The sequence below is a fragment of the Salvelinus sp. IW2-2015 genome, linkage group LG17 (assembly GCF_002910315.2).
Source record: "Salvelinus sp. IW2-2015 linkage group LG17, ASM291031v2, whole genome shotgun sequence".
NCBI lineage: Eukaryota > Metazoa > Chordata > Actinopteri > Salmoniformes > Salmonidae > Salvelinus > Salvelinus sp. IW2-2015.
The window spans coordinates 27473127-27491781 of NC_036857.1; the positions used below are offsets into that span (position 1 = coordinate 27473127).

General features: G+C 44.0%; 2 protein-coding genes across 3 annotated transcripts; one reads left to right on the plus strand and one right to left on the minus strand.

The window, feature by feature from the left end:
• Nucleotides 1-6800: 6800 nt before the first annotated feature.
• On the plus strand, nt 6801-12123 carry LOC111976676 (zinc finger and BTB domain-containing protein 39). 2 transcript variants are annotated; one of them, XM_024005691.2, is made up of 3 exons: nt 6801-6887; nt 7867-9560; nt 9765-12123. In XM_024005691.2, the coding sequence occupies exons 2-3, from the start codon at nt 7893-7895 to the stop codon at nt 10713-10715; spliced, it is 2619 nt and encodes an 872-aa protein (XP_023861459.1). In that variant the 5' UTR covers nt 6801-6887; nt 7867-7892; the 3' UTR covers nt 10716-12123. The 2 variants fall into 2 exon arrangements, with proteins under 2 accessions (XP_023861459.1, XP_023861460.1); XM_024005692.2 differs by lacking the exon at nt 6801-6887 and adding an exon at nt 6895-7316.
• A 2135-nt stretch (nt 12124-14258) lies between these two features.
• Nucleotides 14259-18202, minus strand: gpr182 (G protein-coupled receptor 182). The gene is made up of 2 exons (XM_024005693.3): nt 18038-18202; nt 14259-15959 (listed from the first exon to the last, which is right to left on the minus strand). Exon 2 carries the CDS (start codon nt 15954-15956, stop codon nt 14871-14873), a length of 1086 nt encoding a protein of 361 aa, XP_023861461.1. The 5' UTR covers nt 15957-15959; nt 18038-18202; the 3' UTR covers nt 14259-14870.
• Between the last annotated feature and the right edge of the window lie 453 nt (nt 18203-18655).

An 18655-nucleotide genomic window follows, 5' to 3' on the forward strand; every position in this document is an offset into this window, starting at 1 on the left:
GCTGGGTGGAGTTACTGCCAAATCGTTGGCATTCAAGCAGCRTCTTAGGCATCAAAGACGGTCTATTATATTGACAACATTGTCAAGTGACCGCTCTAACAATGGAAATACATGTCCTCAAAGATGGAAGGCAGGCAGGATGAGGTGAGATCAGGTGGGACCATTTTAGCCAATGAGAGGGCAGATACGTGTGTGAACAACAGGCCATAGACATAGACAAAGGACTTTGTATGTGTGCGATTATCGCATCTGTGACAGCATGGGCAGCACCATTGAGGCAATCTCCATTTTAAAGTAGTCAACTGGATGGAGATTCCTATTAGTTGGGAGCAATCAGCCAATGAAGAAGAAGAAAAAGAACTACTTTAAAATGGAGTCCCGCACGCTATAAGGGCTTGATTCTGACTTAGGAAATGACGCTGGGTTGTTTACGAGCGTCTTTCCTATGCACTTCTCAGTAGTTGATATTCAAACTTACCTTGTGCAGGTGCAGAACAGGCTTCCCTTGTGTGCTGAATACATGTAATTCAACAGCTAAACAGTAACAGTATAACCGGTTATCTCATATGCCTTACCCCCATGATATATAGGCCTAAGGCCGAGACAATAAGAAGACACTGTGGCAGAATAAATTCAACCACACATTAGTTTCATCACAAAACCGGAGAGCAACCTCTGTCCGGTGGAGTACACAAAACATATTGCATGTAACAAACAGTAGTATTTAAAWWWTTWTTTTTATTTATTTCACCTTTATTTAACCAGGTAGGCAAGTTGAGAACAAGTTCTCATTTACAATTGCGACCTGGCCAAGATAAAGCAAAGCAGTTCGACACATACAACAACACAGAGTTACACATGGAGTAAAACAAACATACAGTCAATAATACAGTAGAAAAATAAGTCTATATACAATGTGAGCAAATGAGGTGAGATAAGGGAGGTAAAGGCAAAAAAAAGGCCATGGTGGCGAAGTAAATACAATATAGCAAGTAAAACACTGGAATGGTAGATTTGCAGTGGAAGAATGTGCAAAGTAGAGATAGAAATAATGGGGTGCAAAGGAGCAAAATAAATAAATACAGTAGGGAGAGAGGTAGTTGTTTGGGCTAAATTATAGATGAGCTATGTACAGGTGCAGTAATCTGTGAGCTGCTCTGACAGCTGGTGCTTAAAGCTAGTGAGGGAGATAAGTGTTTCCAGTTTCAGAGATTTTTGTAGTTCGTTCCAGTCATTGGCAGCAGAGAACTGGAAGGAGAGGCGGCCAAAGGAAGAATTGGTTTTGGGGGTGACCAGAGAGATATACCTGCTGGAGCGCGTGCTACAGGTGGGTGCTGCTATGGTGACCAGTGAGCTGAGATAAGGGGGGACTTTACCTAGCAGGGTCTTGTAGATGACCTGGAGCCAGTGGGTTTGGCGACGAGTATGAAGCGAGGGCCAGCCAACGAGAGTGGCTGGTGTGGTGGGTAGTATATGGGGCTTTGGTGACAAAACGGATGGCACTGTGATAGACTGCATCCAATTTATTGAGTAGGGTATTGGAGGCTATTTTGTAAATGACATCACCGAAGTCGAGGATCGGTAGGATGGTCAGTTTTACAAGGGTATGTTTGGAAGCATGAGTGAAGGATGCTTTGTTGCGAAATAGGAAGCCAATTCTAGATTTAACTTTGGATTGGAGATGTTTGATGTGAGTCTGGAAGGAGAGTTTACAGTCTAACCAGACACCTAGGTATTTGTAGTTGTCCACATATTCTAAGTCAGAACCATCCAGAGTAGTGATGTTGGAGGGGCGGGCAGGTGCAGGCAGCGATCGGTTGAAGAGCATGCATTTAGTTTTACTTGTATTTAAGAGCAATTGGAGGCCACGGAAGGAGAGTTGTATGGCATTGAAGCTCGTCTGGAGGGTTGTTAACACAGTGTTCAAAGAAGGGCCAGAAGTATACAGAATGGTGTCGTCTGCGTAGAGGTGGATCAGAGACTCACCAGCAGCAAGAGCGACATCATTGATGTATACAGAGAAGAGAGTCGGTCCAAGAATTTAACCCTGTAGCACCCCATAGAGACTGCCAGAGGCCCGGACAACAGGCCCTCCGATTTGACACACTGAACTCTATCAGAGAAGTAGTTGGTGAACCAGGCGAGGCAATCATTTGAGAAACCAAGGCTATCGAGTCTGCCGATGAGGATGTGGTYATTGACAGAGTCGAAACCTTGGCCAGGTCAATGAATACGGCTGCACAGTATCGTTTCTTATCGATGGCGGTTAAGATATCGTTTAGGACCTTGAGCGTGGCTGAGGTGCACCCATGACCAGCTCTGAAACCAGATTGCATAGTGGAGAAGGTATGGTGTGATTCAAAATGTATAAGCTTTTAGTTTTTGTTGTCCTATGCTACCTGGCTAAAACTATTGCTCGCTGGCCTTACTTCCTTTCATGGGCAATGATTAGCCATCTAGTTAACATTATCCTACTACTACACCTAGCTACACATTGATCTTCCATCCTCTCAGGCCAGATACACAATATTTGAATTTATGATTAGATCAGAATTTTCATTAAATCATTGGCCAGTATGGAGAATTAAGTCCAAATCCCTATCTCTGTCCATGGCTAATTTAGAAAATGGCCCATTTTAGCTAACTAGCTAGCCACCAGAGGACAACAACGCAACAATTCAAAAAAAATTCTGTCAATGATGTTTGGCTTGATTGGTGTGAAGCCAAATCCAAACAGGTTTCCCTTGACACTTTTTTTGTGTGAATACGTCTTATCTGTACACACCTCCACCACACCTTCATTTCTTAGAACTCCACCCAGAACCAGAACTGTGGGAAGTAGTTTGAGGTTGGAGGTGCTGCGATTTAAAAAATATATATATTTTTTGGGGGTGAGCCAGGACCATTCACAGTTGAGCTCACTCAGTTTAGCTCAACGCTAATTGGCTATTATTGTATAAATGTTATCAGGGGAGTCCAAATCCTCGCTTGCTTCCCTTATATTTAATGATGCAGGCGGCAACAATATCATACTCTTTTTGACCAGACAGCATCAGATAGATAGGCTAAACATACAGAGACAGAGGGGTGATGTTTCGCTCGCTCAGATGCTTTCTCCAGTGAGATACATTCAGCCTCTTGAGAATTCAAAGGACAATTAAGAAACACAAAGAGACGAAAGATGAATTATTTTATGCTTTTTTCTTTTTTTCTTAGTAAAGTTTTTGGGGAAGCCTGGCTTCCCTTGGAATCCATGAATACATGCCACTGCTGCTGAAAACCCTCCCACTTGCTGGACAATATCATTTCTGTCAATTTATTTGCAGCCTGGTCTCGTAGACTAGACGTAACATAGTAAATGTAAATGCGAGATACTGAAATTAGTATGATATGTTATGTTGGTATGGTTACATAAGAGAGATGGTTACTTAAGACAAAAACAAAATAACTTTTAAGCTACTTTGCATCTACTTAGCCCGTTAGCTAACCTTTCCCTAACTTTAACCTAACTCCTAAAGACTTAACCCTAACCTTAACCCCTAGCCTAGCTAACGTTAGCCACCTAGCTAGAATTTGTAACATATCACATTTTTTGCATATTCGTAACATATTGTACGTTTTGCAAATTCATAACATATTATACATTTTCGTAAATTCGTAACATAACATACAAATTGTAATTCATAACATATCACATGAAATGGGTGATGGACTTCCACAAATGAATACATACCATACGAAATGTAACATATCATACGAAATGAAGTGTCTCGGATTTATGTACAGAATAATAGGAAATGTTTATAGACCATGTTGATTTCGGGTTGGGAAAATATGTATGAACGATAAAAAACAGGTTTGGATAGCCTTTACTCATGAAATATGTTGATGAATTAAGAATACAGTGTCACGCCCTGATCTGTTTCACCTGTCCCTGTGATTGTCTCCACACCCTCCAGGTGTCGCTTATTTTCCCCAGTGTATTGTGTTTGCTGTCTCTCTGTGCCAGGTCGTTTTGTATGTTTTCCAGCAGTTTTCCCGTTCTCCTGCTTTTTGCTATTCTCCTTTTTCTAGTCCTCCCGGTTTTGACCCTTGCCTATTTCTGAACTCTGTACCCGCCTGCCTGACCTTTCTGCCTGCCTTGACCACTCTGTACCTCCTGGACTCTGATCTGGTTTTGACCTTTTGCCTGTCCACGACCATTCTCTTGCCTACTCCTTTTGGATTAATAAACAGTAAGATTCCAACCATCTGCCTCCTGTGTCTGCATCTGGGTCTCGTCTTGTGCCATGATATACAGTGGTTTGATTAATCGTGAAAGCTGTTATATTAAAGTTCAAACAATAGGGGTTGAACAATAATCCTGTAAATCTACCCTAATTCTAACATCATGGAACTGTTTGACAACGGTCCAGTTGTCGTGAACCGTGCTCCAGGCTTCAGGTTTAACCTTCTACGTGTGGTTAAATTACTGCACAACGTTAGGCTAATATGACCCACTAATGCTAGTGATCCTCAGGAAGAATTTACATGGATGTGGCACATAAAAGAAAGGTCAACGGAATGGAATGATGCAAAATGTAAGCTACAATTTGAAAGTGACAATTTGAAAGTGACAGTTATAAATGTATGTGGGTATTACTGACGGTGGATCCCGATCGTGGCACATGTTAAACATGATACAAATTGCTAAATGAAATGGAGAAAACATTTTAAAGCTAATTCATCAAATTATGAAGGCACAAAATTACAATTCTGAACAATTGCACAGCTATTTATAGCCTATTTCACTGTGGAAAAGGGACAGTAATACATGTCATGTTGATATGATTTTCAGTTTGCTTTCATATGGCTGGTTTAACATTTGTCTCCAGGGATCATAGGGAAAACATATGCTATGTGTATTTACAATCTCCTTCTCCAAACGGCTTACTCATTTACCTAGCTCTTATCAATAGCTCTTATGCATTTATAAATTACAGTGCATGGAGAATACTGCTGTTATTTATATCGGAAAAAATAAAATAGATGCTTTTCCCACTTGGAACCAGCAGGTTCTCGCGACCGTATCCATGCTTTTCTCTCGCATAAAGGTGGTGAAATTATGAGGGAATGAAATGAAGGTCAGAATACGTCTGATCTGTACACACCTCCACCCCACCTTRATTTCTTATAACTTCACCTAGAACCATGGGAAGTAGTTTGGGGGTGGGGGTGSTTTTAATTCGGGTGTATAAATGCACACATTCAAATCTACAGTCGTGGCCAAAGGTTTTGAGAATTACACAAATATACATTTTCACAAAGTCTGCTGCCTCAGTTTGTATGATGTCAATTTGCATATACTCCAGAATGTTATGAAGAGTGATCAGATGAATTGCAATTAATTGCAAAGTCCCCCTTTGCCATGCAAATGAACTGAATCCCCCKAAAACATTTCCACTGCATTTCAGTCCTGCCACAAAAGGACCAGCTGACATCATGTCAGTGATTCTCTCGTTAACACAGGTGGTAGTGTTGACGAGGACAAGGCAGGAGATCACTCTGTCATGCTGATTGAGTTTGAATAACAGACTGGAAGCTTCAAAATGAGGGTGGTGCTTGGAATCATTGTTCTTCCTCTGTCAACCATGGTTACCTGCAAGGAAACACGTGCCGTCATCATTGCTTTGCACAATGATTTTGGGGATTTTTACGAAATGTAACCTATAGAATGGTTCTTTTGGAGGAAGTTTACATACATTTTACATTTGTATCTAATAATTTATCACAATTGAGAATTGATGTCATTTTTGTGATATGGCAAGGATATTGCTGCCAGTAAGATTGCACCTAAATCAACCATTTATCAGATCATCAAGAACTTCAAGGAGAGCAGTTCAATTGTTGTGAAGAAGGCTTCAGGGCGCCCATGAAAGTCCAGCAAGCGCCAGGACCGTCTCCTAAAGTTGATTCAGCTGCGGGATCGGAGCACCACCAGTACAGAGTTTGCTCAGGAATGGCAGCAGGCAGGTGTGAGTGCATAGGCACGCACAGTGAGGCGAAGACTTTTGGAGGATGGCCTGGTGTCAAGAAGGGCAGCAAAGAAGCCACTTCTCTCCAGGAAAAACATCAGGGACACATTGATATTCTGCAAAAGGTACAGGGATTGGACTGCTGAGGACTGGGGTAAAGTCATTTTCTCTGATGAATCCCCTTTCCGATTGTTTGGGGCATCTGGAAAAAAGCTTGTCCGGAGAAGACAAGGTGAGCACTACCATCAGTCCTGTGTCATGCCAACAGTAAAGCATCCTGAGACCATTCATGTGTGGGTTTGCATCTCAGCCAAGAGAGTGGGCTTACTCACAATTTTGCCTAAGAACACAGCCATGAATAAAGAATGGTACCAAAACAACCTCCGAGAGCAACTTCTCCCAACCATCCAGGAACAGTTTGGTGACGAACAATGCCTTTTCCAGCATGATGGAGCACCTTGCCATAATGCAAAAGTGATAACTAAGTGGCTCGGGGAACAAAACATCGATATTTTGGGTCCATGGCCAGGAAACTCCCCAGACCCATGTATATAGCCTTGTTGTTTCTACAATTTATCTTCTTAAAATGTGATTTTAAACCTAACCAAAACTTTAGCCCTAATCTCAACCACACTGCTTAATTTATGCCTAAAGGCCAAAAATATAATTTTGGTTTTCATTCATTTTTAGGATATAATTTGACTTTGTGGCTGTGCTATCTAGTGGAAACAGAGTAAAACCTCTCGTTTTATTTTTCTCGCTTGTCCTCTTCCTGTTTGGGGGCCTTCTTTTATTTACGTCATTGTTGTGCGACTACTGGCATTAAGCTAGCGAAAACGTTAGCTAAATGGTCGAAAATACTACCTTCTATTGGTTATAAACATAACTTTATTTGCCATATGAGCGGCGTTATCCATCTTTGTAGAAAGGTGTTGATAGGTTTGCATTTGGTAGAAAACTGTGACGTGCAGCTAGCTACCTTGCTGGGCTATAGCTAACGTTAGCAAACTAGCATTCAGTGAAACTTAAAAGGTTAAACGTTTCCTCAGTTTTTACCAGTTGGTGTTTCTGATGTATTCGATCTCTAATAATTGCCTGTTAGTTAAATAACTATTAAATAGTTGGTTTACGAGCACGTGCGCGACAAAGCTGCACTCCACCTTTGCAAATCTAACAAATCGATCACTCATTGGCTCTTATTATTGGACGTTGCACAAAGAAAGTGTTTATTATTAGTCCAGGTATTGTTGCAGAATGAGTTAGGCAATGACCAGTGGTGGAAAAAGTACCCAATTGTCATACGTGAGTAAAAGTAAAGATACGTAATAGAAAATGACAAGTAAAAGTGAAAGTCACCCAGTAAAATAGTACTAGAGTGAAAGTCAAAGTATTTGGTTTTAAATATACTTAAGTATCAAAAGTAAATGTAATAACTGAAATATACTTAAGTATCAAAAGTATTATGAAAATTCCTTATATTAAGCAAACCAGGTGGCACAATTTTCTTGTTTTCAAAAAATTTAATTAAGCATTTGTGTTTAGTAAGTCTGCCAGATAAGAGGCAGTAGGGATGACCAGGGTTGTTCTCTTGTGAATTTGACCATTTTATGTCCCGCTAAGCATTCAGAATGTAAGAAGTACTTTTGGGTGTCAGGGAAAATGTATGAAGGAAAAAGTATTTTCTTTTGGAATGTAGTGAAGTAAAAGTTGTCAAAAATGTAAATAGTAAAGTACGTATACCCCCCAAAACTACTTAAGTATTTTTACTTAATTTTTACTTACTTTTTTACTTTTCACCACTGACAATGATGCTGATGGTTTCCCCTTGTATCTTCTCATGGTTGGGCTCTAGGCTGTGAGTGACACTGCCAGGGAGGAATGAGGATACGGCTGCAGGGCTCAGGCCATGCCGCCGGCCTCCTCACCGAGCTCAATCACTGCCGTCTCTCCCGCCTCTTCTGTGATGTCATCCTTCAGGTGGGGAGCCGCTTCTTCACAGTGCACCGTGCGGTGCTCGCCTGCGCTGGGACACACTTCCGCAGCCTGTTCTCAGGTAGGGGGAAACAGATCGGAACCTCTGGAGCCGGAGCTACAACAACGTACTCTCTGGACTTTGTGTCCCCGGCCAACTTTGAGAAGGTGCTGACGTTCATCTACACCGGAGAGATCTTCACAGACCTGATAGATGTAGGGGTGCTGTATGAGCTGGCAGAGAGGCTGGGGGTGAGAGAGCTGGTGAGAGCCTGTCACACTAACTTCCCTGACCTGCAGCAGCTGGGCTCAGGGTCTGCAGACTGTGTGGCGGATGGAGACCTGGACCCTGACATGGTTGCTGCTGCAGCTGGGTCATCAATGTGCTCGTCGTCTGCAGCATCTTGTTCCTCTCTGTCGTCATCTGCTGGTCCCTCAGCTGCTCCTACCCCGGCGGCAGCACCATCACCTCTCCCTCTCCCCCAGGGCAGCAAGGTGGCCAGGCTGGGCCGGGGTGGTGGACACACAGCCACTCTGTGCCTGCCTCTCAAAGCAGAGGATGAGCAGTCTCACCTGGGCTATGGACAGATGGGCTATGGACAGATGGGCTATGGACAGATGGCCGAAGACAAACAGCTACAGCTGGCTGGAGATCAGCAGAGTTCAGTAGGTAGTCTCTCCACTGTAGCTGTTGGGGCCACCCCAGGACTTCTCCTTCCCTTGCAGCTGAAGACTGAGGAGGGCGTGGAGGTGGTGATGGGAGACAGGGTTGGTAACAGTGAGGAGGAACAGATGGTAGCTAGTGGGAGTAGAGCTGGTTCTCCAACTCCATGTGTGTCTGACGCCTGCTCCTTCCCTGACTCGTCAGCCCAGCTGGGAAGGGTGGTCTGTGGGGTGGAGGCTCCCTGTGCCCCCTCCTCCTTTGGAGACCCCCTGGACAGTCTGCAGTTGGGGGGGGTGGGTGGGCTTAGCTCTGGCCACAAAGGGGTCATCTTCGAAGGGGAGGAGAATGAAGAAGATAATGAGGAAAAGAGAGAACAGCTGCAGGGAGATGAAGGGACTGACGGAGGAGGGGACCAGTGGAGACCCCTGGCTGAAGATGTCATTGAGCTGAGCGATGACGAGAATTACATGGAGGAGGAAGAAGATGAGGAGGACGATGAAGATGACTTTGTGTGTGTGGAGAATGGAGCAGTGGTTAGCAGAGAGGGAGTGAAGCCTGGCCAGATGTCGGGTATGGTGGCGTGTAAAGCCTGTGGGATGGAACTGTTAACAGAGTCTGCTGCCCTGAGGGCCCACGCGGAGACCCATCTCACTGAGACAGGGACCTGCAGAGTGTGTGGGGCATCTTTCCCCGGGGACCGCGGGGCCAGCATCACCCACGCCCTGTCCCATGTGGTGTTCTCCTGTGACATGTGTCATCTCCAGTTCTGCAGCCAGGCCAAGCTGGTACGCCACAGACGCCAGGCGGCTGCTCAGTACACCCTCCCCAGTCAGCTCCACAACGCCACCCAGGGGCACAATGGGGAGTTGCAGTGTGCCGTCTGTAACAAAACCCTCACCAAGGATTTCCCGGTCAGTGTGGTTTGATTTGCTTAATTTTTCCTGGGTGATTTGGCATGTGTTTTGGCTAATGCAAAATATAGAGACTGACATAGCTCAAACAAATCCACTGAACTCAAGAGTACACCTATTGCATTGTATTGGCTAAGACACTTGAAGACGTGTGTTATCCCTCCTTGTATTGTTGACATATCGTATTGTCTCTCCTGCAACCAGGTCATCAGGGATCACCTGCTGAGTCACGTGTCTATCCAGTCACTGAGCTGTGGTGTGTGCCTGTTACCCCAGCCRTCCCTGTGTGCCCTGCTGTGGCACGCCCTCACCCACCTCTCCCTGCCAGTCTACTCCTGCCCGCTCTGCGCCTGCGGCTTCCTGGATCGCCCTCTGCTGGACAGACACATGGCCCTGCATGCCGAGGAGGCAGAAACTGACAGAGAGGCCATGAGGGCTCATAAAGCAGCCGGGGCAGAGGGAGAGGAGGAGCTGCGTTGCTTCTTATGCCCAGAGACCTTCCGCTCTGGCACAGCCTTCCAGTACCACCTGAGTTTTCACACCAACGAGACCCAGCCCCAGGGGCAGGGCCAGGGCAGTCAGGGGTGGACAGGGAAACGTAAGGCTGACCAGCTGGAGTACTCCTGCTGCTCCTCCCCCCTGGAGGCTGGCAGCCTGGGGAAGCTTGGCAACATGGGCTTCGACCTGGGGATGGGCTCCTTCCGCCTCTCAGACAAGCTGCTTCAGGGGGCTGTGGCATCTGGCTTCTCCGCAGGCCTCCTGTCCAATGGGAACTCCTCTAGCATTAGTGGGTCGGCCATGGGCGCCGCCACGCCCCGGGGGAAATGGTACCGCTGCCGCTTCTGCGGCAAACGCTTCGCCCACTCTGGCGAGTTCACCTACCACCTGCGCATCCACACTGGGGAGAAGCCGTACCAGTGCAAGGTGTGCCTGAGGTTCTTCCGAGGCCGCTCCACCATGATCTGCCACCTGAAGACCCACGCTGGTGCGCTCATGTACCGCTGCACCGTCTGCGGCCTGTATTTCTCCACGCTCAAGCTGGTGTCCTCCCACATGGAGATCCACAAGGACCACCTGCCTCCAGACTTCAACATAGAGCAGACCTTCATGTACAATGACCACTCCAAAGAACCCCTCCCCGCCCTGGACACCTGATCAGCTACTCCCACGTCTTTTTTTTGTCTTTGAGCTTGTCTGTCATGCGTCTCTCTCTCTCTCTCTCTGTCTCTGTCTCTCTCTCTGTGGTTGTGGGCCATATCTATAGACTTGTAGAATGCATTTAACTTGTTTTATGTCTGTGTTTGAGATGGTGTTTTGGATGGAAGAGACCTGTTTTGTAGCATAGCGTAAAAGACATCATCTTCTTCCTTGGAAGTAGTTTAGCCACTCGATGGCAGTGTATGCACTGTTGTCTATGGAAGGACTTGTTACTGTTTGCAAGCTGTCTTTTCCTAAATTGCAGTCAAACATTTTCCTGTCAAACAGTGTTGTTTTTCTGTCAGTTAAGCACCATGTTCCATGTATTCATTTATATATGAAACACGTGATGGACCGTCTGTGTCTGTCTGAGGGAAACACCATATTTACCACTGTGCACCAAGCGTTAAAGGCCCAGTGCAGTCAAAAACGTGATTTCCCTGTGTTTTATATATATTTCCACATCATGTGGTTGGAATAATACTGTGAAATTGGGACAATTATGTTTGTGAAAAGACGACCTGAAATTCCAGCCTATTTTAGTGGGGTGGAGTTTTTGCCTGCCTGGTGACATCACCAGACGGTAAATTACTTAATAGACCAATAAGAAAAAGTTCCAAACCTCTCTGCCAATTACTGCTACTTTTCAGTGTTCCCCTCAGACAGTCCTAGCAAAGTTATTGCTTGCGAAATTGTTCTTTGCTAAGAAGCTATTTTAGTTTATTTTTGACCATTTTAATTGAAAAGAATCCCAGTGAGTTACTTCATTGTTACCCAGAAATGATTTGATATTGAGATAAAAACGGCTGCATTGGACCATTAAGTGTACCTGACCAGTCATACTGTACTTTGCAACCGATGAATGAGGCCTTACTGTATCAGTTCCCTTGGAAACCATTTAGGTATGTTTTCCTCCAAACATTTGACTTCTTTAGTGATAGACTATTTATAATGCAAACATGATACTGTGGTTCATGTAGACTGTATGTATTAGTGATCAGATGATATGAACAAACAAACAGTGGTTTCCAACTACACAGTGCCATTAAGTCACACAAGCGGTTTCAAATTCACATGAAATCATGTGTGTTGTGCCATGTCTCAGCATTTCAAAAGCACTACATTATGCTCTGTAGACTTGCATACTTTGGATTTGATATTTAAACTTAACTCGTGTTTGTGTTCTATTTGGTGTCTTACCTCATTATGAAATGTTTTATTCTATTAATGCTGTTTTTTAATTGTAATTTGTATGTACTTTTTTAGTGCAAACTATGAACAGTTTAACAATATCTACACTGAACAAAAATATAAATGCAACATGTAAAGTATTGGTCCCATGAAATAAAAGTTCCCAGAAATGTTCCATACTCACAAAAGCTTATTTCTATCAGATTTTGTGCACAAATRTGTTTACATCCCTGTTGGTGAGCATTTCTCTTTTGCCAAGATCATCTGTCCAACTGACAGGTGTGGCATATCAAGAAGCTGATTAAACAGCATGATCATTACACAGCTGCACCTTGTTGGGGACAATAAAAGGCCACTCTAATATGTGCATTTTTGTCACACAACACAATGCCACAGATGTCTCAAGTTTTGAGGGAGTGTGCAATTGGCATGCTGACTGCAGGAATGTCCAGTAGAGCTGTTGCCATAGAATTTAATGTTCATTTCGCTACCATAAACTGCGTCCAACATCGTTTTAGAGAATTTGGCAGTATGTCCAATCGGCCTCAGAACCGCAGACTACGTGTAAATACGCCAGCCCAGAATCTCCACATCTGGCTTCTTCCCCTGCGGGATCGTCTGAGACCAGCCACCCGGACAGCTGATGGAACTGTGGGTTTGCACAACCGAAGAATGTCTGCACAAACTGTCAGAAACTGTCTCAGAGAAGCTCATCTGCGTGCTCGTCATCCTCACCAGGGACTTGACCTGACTGCAGATTGGCGTCATAACCGACTTCAGTGGACAAATGATCACCTTCGATGGCCATTCTGTTCACGGTGTGAACAGAGTGCCCCATGGTGCCGGTGGGGTTATGATATGTGCAGGCATAAGCTACGGATAACGAACACAATTGCATTTTATCGATGGCATTTTGAATGCACAGAGATACTGTAATGAGATCCTGAGGCCCATTGTCGTGCCATTCATCCGCCGCCATCACCTCATGTTTCAGCATGCTCATTTACATGTCACCCATTGAGCATGTTTGGGATGCTCTGGATCGATGTGTACAACAGCGTGTTCCAGTTCCCGCCAATATCCAGCAACTTCGCACAGCCATTGAAGAGGAGTGGGACAACATTCCACAGGCCACAAACAGCAGCCTGATCAACTCTATGTGAAGAAGATGTGTTGTGCTGCATGAGGCAAACGGTAGTCACACCAGATACTGACTGGTTTTCTGATCCACGGGCCTACCTTTTATTTTAAAGGTATCTATGAACAACAGARGCATGTCTGTATTCCCAGTCATGTGAAATCCATAGATTAGGGTCTAATGAATTTATTTAATTTGATTGATTTCCTTATATGAACTGTTACTCTGTAAAATCTTTGACATTGTTGTATATTGCATTTATATTTGTGTTCAGTGTAGTTTCTAGTTCTGTAAAGAATAAAGTAAACAGAAAAATGTTTTGAGAATCCRATTATCTTGTAACTTTTAGACCTAGGCTTGATTTTTCTTCATTGCATTTAATATGTTATGATCTCCACTGCCACAGAATACTACATTCGTCATCACATTTTAATGATGCAAATGCAGTTATGCACAATTGAAAGCGTTTATCTAGTTCCTGATTCAGGGATAGGTGACCTTTGAAACTGGAACCCTGTTCTGCTCTAGGTAGGCTGCTTCCTCCCATTGTGCCATATGCGGAGTGAAACCTATGTCTTTCCTCCCTCCACTGATCATCATGTCAACATCATTAAACCAATGGAAATTTCCCACCGGACTTCCCAGTGAAAGCAAACACAGGCCAGTATTCAACTAAAAGAATGAGGATTTTGTGTATTTATTACCACACAATAAAAAGTTATTCCATTTGGGGGCAGTTTCCCAGACACAGATTAAGCCCAGTCCTGGACTAAAGAGCAAGCTCAGTGGAGAATCTCCTTTGGGATAGCAGGATACCAACCCATATAGAAATACTATGAGATGTTCATAGTGTTGTCCCTATTGAGCAGTCATCAAAAGGACAAGCTGTTGACTTTTATAATACACAATCATTCTGTTTGAAATACTTTTATTGAATGTAACGGGTGACATCATTCAGCATCCAACACATTTACAAATTCAGTAGCTTTAAAAATATATAGTTAAATACAATCATAACATTTGTTAAATATGGATGTTACTGTGTGGAAATTAAGATGTGTATATAATCAAAATTGTTTAATATTTATCCGTTACAGTTCAACATTTTTACAAGTTTTTTATACTCAGTAGTTATAAGGATCAGTCTTATCTGTGTTGCACAGAGGAAAATGTTTGTTTGCGAGGAAGCATTCCTCTTCACCCTGTGACGTAATGACTGCAATTCTGTCCTCCAGAAGTTCCTAYACATTGGTGCCATAAGTTCCTGTGGGAGTTTAAAGATGGAAAGAAATCTGTAAATGTTTCCTTCCTCTGTTTACAACATTGATGGGCTGAAAAACGGGATGATGAGAAAAATGGGAGACAGATTATGAGAGGGACACTGAGTGTTTGTCAGCCTATAATTTTCATGACTATTGCTTAGTGACCAAGGCTACATCCCTATCTCCACACTTCTCCAAAAGTGCGCACTTGCACACTCCCTGTCTTGGATTTAACAATGATGGAAACTCCCTCCAGGCAATGCTTACACTAATCAAATGCTTAAAAATCCATGACAGGGAGTGTGCAAGTGCAACCTTTGGAAGTAGGGTGGACAATCTGGACTCAAGTCATAAACAGCAGAGACTGTTAGGAGGCTTCTTGTCTTGTGCCCTGTCTTTTAGCCTGTGAAAGCAGCACACGCTTCAGTAACAGGTCTGAAGTGATTTTTTTTCTTTCCTCCATTGTCCTTCAGTGATGATGGCTAGTTAAGTCTCAATGTGACACTGTGATGSTTCCTTTTTCTACGAGGCAGCAACGTCAGAATGGCTGGTACTCATGTTGCTAAGCTTGCGTTCCTTCTTCCCTGTGTCTGGTCCTCCTGCTTTGGGTGCAGTTTCTTGGGGATTRAACCCTCCTGGGTCCTCCCTGGGTGTATAGTGGACCACAGCATTGATCAGGTTGTTGCGGAAGCTCTTGCTGAGAAAGTTGTAGAGGACTGGGTTGGCGATGCAATGGAAGAGGGACAGGCACTGGACCACACTGAAGGAGAAGTAGAGCACCTCCACTGTGTTGCAGCTGAACACGTGAGGGTCCAGATCATCCACCATTATCAGGAACATGACCATGTGGTACGGCAGCCAGCAGAGGACAAACACAAGGGAGTACACATGCACCAGCCACACATCCCGTCTTCCCTGCACGTCTGGAGCGGAGCGCACCGCCCGGGCGATCAGCACGTTACAGGTGACGATGACGGAGACCGGGACCAGGAACTGGAAGATGAGGCAGAGGAAGGATATGGAGACGAACCACTCGACGTAGTCTGGCACCATGTAGCAGCCGGGCTCYTCCCACTCCAGCAGGTCCACGTGGAAGTTCTCCAGCAGAGCCAGGAACAGGGAGAAGAGCCAGAGACCACCACAGAGCAGCCAGCGGCGACGCCTGGCCACAGGGAAGCAGGCGGGAGACGAGGGCCTGGACAGGGACAGGTAGCGCTCCAGGGTCATGAAGGCCAGGAAGAAGGAGCTGCTGTAGAAGTTGACTGTGTAGATGAGGTGGGTGACTTTACACAGGAAGCGCCCCCACAGCCACACCTTGTCCATGGTCACCTCCAGCATGTAGAAGGGCATCATCAGAACCACCATCAGGTCCGACAGGCTCACGTTGATGACACAGAACAAGACGCCGTTGGCCGAGTGGCGCCTGCGCCAGTTGACCCACACCACCAGGGTGTTCTCAGCCAACCCCACCATGAACAGCAGCAGGTAGAGCAGGAACAGGGCGATCCGCCGATAGTCCTTATCCAGATTGATGGTGCACTCGTAGACGAACCAGGGCGTGCCATTGAAGAAATTAAACGAGGAGTTGTGGAAGTCGTGTTCGTTCATGGTCTGTTGAATGCAGAGGAAATTGTTAGCTGTGTTAGGAGTTTAGTATTGGGCTAATCAGTTTATATTCAGACGTTACATAACGTAAGCAGTGGAGGACGTGGATTGTTCAAACATGGATTTCTGGCTTGTTTATGAGTTTGCTAATGTAGCCTACAAAGATGAGATGTGAGGAGCATTTCTCGCCATAGAATTGTCATAAATCATTTTTAAATCTACAGTGCCTTCCGAAAGTATTCATACTCCTTGACTTATTAGATATTTTGTCGTGTTACAGCCTTAATTATCACCCATCTACACACAATATCCCATCATGACAAAGTGAAAACATGTTTTTAGATATGTTTGCAAATTCTTTGAAAATGAAATACAGAAATATCTCATTTACATAAGTATTTACACAGCTGTGTCAATACTTTGTAGAATGACCTTTGGCAGTGATTACAGCTGTGAGTCTTTCTGGGTACGTCTCTAAGAGCTCTTCACTCCTGGGTTGTGCAACATCTGACCATTATTCTTTTCAAAATTCTTCAAGCTCTGTCAAATTGGCTGTTGATCACTGCTAGACAACCATTTTCCGGTCTTGCCATAGATTTTCAAGTAGATTCAACTCAAATCAAATGTTATTGGTCGCACACAGATATTTAGCAGATGTAGCGAAATACTAAAACTTTAAACTCGGTCACTCAGGAGCACTCACTGTCTTCTTGGTAAGAAACTCCAGGGTAGATTTGTCCTTGTGTTTTAGGTTATTGTCCTGCTGAAAGGTAAATTAATTTCCCAGTATCTGGTGGAAGGCAGACTGAACCAGGTTTTCCTCTCGGATTTTGCCTGCGCTTAGCTCCATTTTGTTTATTCTTTATCCCAGTCCTTAACAATCACAACTATARTTGAAAATATGGAGAGTGGTACTCAGTAATACGTTGTATTGGATTTGCCCAAAACCTAACACTTTGTATTCAGGACAAAAAGTTAATTGCTTTGCCACATGTTTTGCAGTATTACTTTAGTGCCTTGTTAAAAACAGGATGCATGTTTTGGAATATTTTAATTCTGTACAAGCTTCCTTCTTTTCACTCTACAGTATCAATCAGGTTAGTATTGTGGAGTAACTACAACGTTGTTGATCCATCCTCAGTTTTCTCCTATCACAGCTATGAAACTCTGCAACTGTTTTAAAGTCACCATTGGCCTCATGATGAAATCCCTGAGTGGTTTCCTTCCTCTCTGGAAACTGAGTTAGGAAGATCGCCTGTGTCTTTGTAGTGAATGGGTGTATTGATACACCATCCAAAGTGTAATTAATAACTTCACCATGCTCAAGAGGATATTCAATGTCTGCTTTTTTATTTTTTTATTTTATCTACCAATAGGTGCCCTTCTTGGAAAGGCATTGGAAAACCTCCCTGGTCTTTATGGTTAAATCTGTGTTTAAAATTCACTGCTCAACTGAGGGACCTTACAGATAATTGTATGTGTGGGGTACAGCGATGAGGTAGTCATAAAAAAATTATGTTAAACACTATTACTGCACACAGAGTCCATGCAACTTATTATGTGATTTGTTAAGCACATGTATACTCCTGAATTTATTTAGGCTTGCCATCACAAAGGGGTTAAATACTTGTTGACTCAAGATATTTCAGCTTTTCATTTTTTATTTATTTGTAAAAGATTCCAAAAACACAATTCCACTTTGGCATTATGGGATACTGTGTGTCTCAAATCTAAATATAATCCAACTAAATGTGGATAAAGTAAAGAGGTGAGAATACTTTTTGAAGGCACAGTACCTGAGAAAATATCAGACACTATGGTATGCATATACTAGGTAATTTAATAAGCACATTTTGATGTTTTTTTATCTTCTGTTTTCCTCTTTAGTAATCATAATAATATAGCAACAAACTGCATGAATAAATTACTTTGTGTATAGTGTAATGAGAGAATGAAATAATAAATATGAATATTCACAAATTACATTTTTCATATATCACTCACAGACTATCAAGTCTAAACTCAAATCATTGCAAATTCTACTAGAGGTGAAGAACAGGAGGAAGCAATACAGTCATACATACAGTATCTTGATGTGCTGCGAAGCGGAGTGCCTGGCAATAGATGATGGGTGGATGGGTGGTGAGGGAAGGTCCCTTTCTTGGTCTGCCTGCTTGGGAAGCTAGCTGTGGCTTGGAGGAGCAAGAAGACCGTACTGGCTCTGGGGTCCTGGAGAATCTGTGCTTAGTTTAGGCAGACTAGATGAAGCCTTTTCCTCCCCTCATTCATCCCCCTGTCCTGTCCCCTCAGAGCCAGAGTTGACAGGACATCCTAAGAAATGGGGTGGAGCTTGGTGGTGCAGAGCAGGGCAGGAAAGCATTGATGGCTGTGGGGCTGCCAGGGGCCAAATACTGGCCTATGTCCCAAATGGCACCCTTTTCCCCCATTTAGTGCAACATATTTTTTGCCCTGGTCAAGACTAGTGCACTAGATGGGGAGTAGGGTGCCACTGGGTTCAGTGTGACCGTGGCCCAGCGCTAGTACCTGCCAGGCTACCTGCCACCCCAACACGTAACATGAGCACATAACGTTCTGAGAACCATGTGTTTCTTAGAGCTTGGTGAGAGTGTGGTTGTCCTATTGCACAGTGTTTCCCGATGTCGGTCCTGGTCCACGTTTTGTTTTTTGCCCTAGCACTAGAC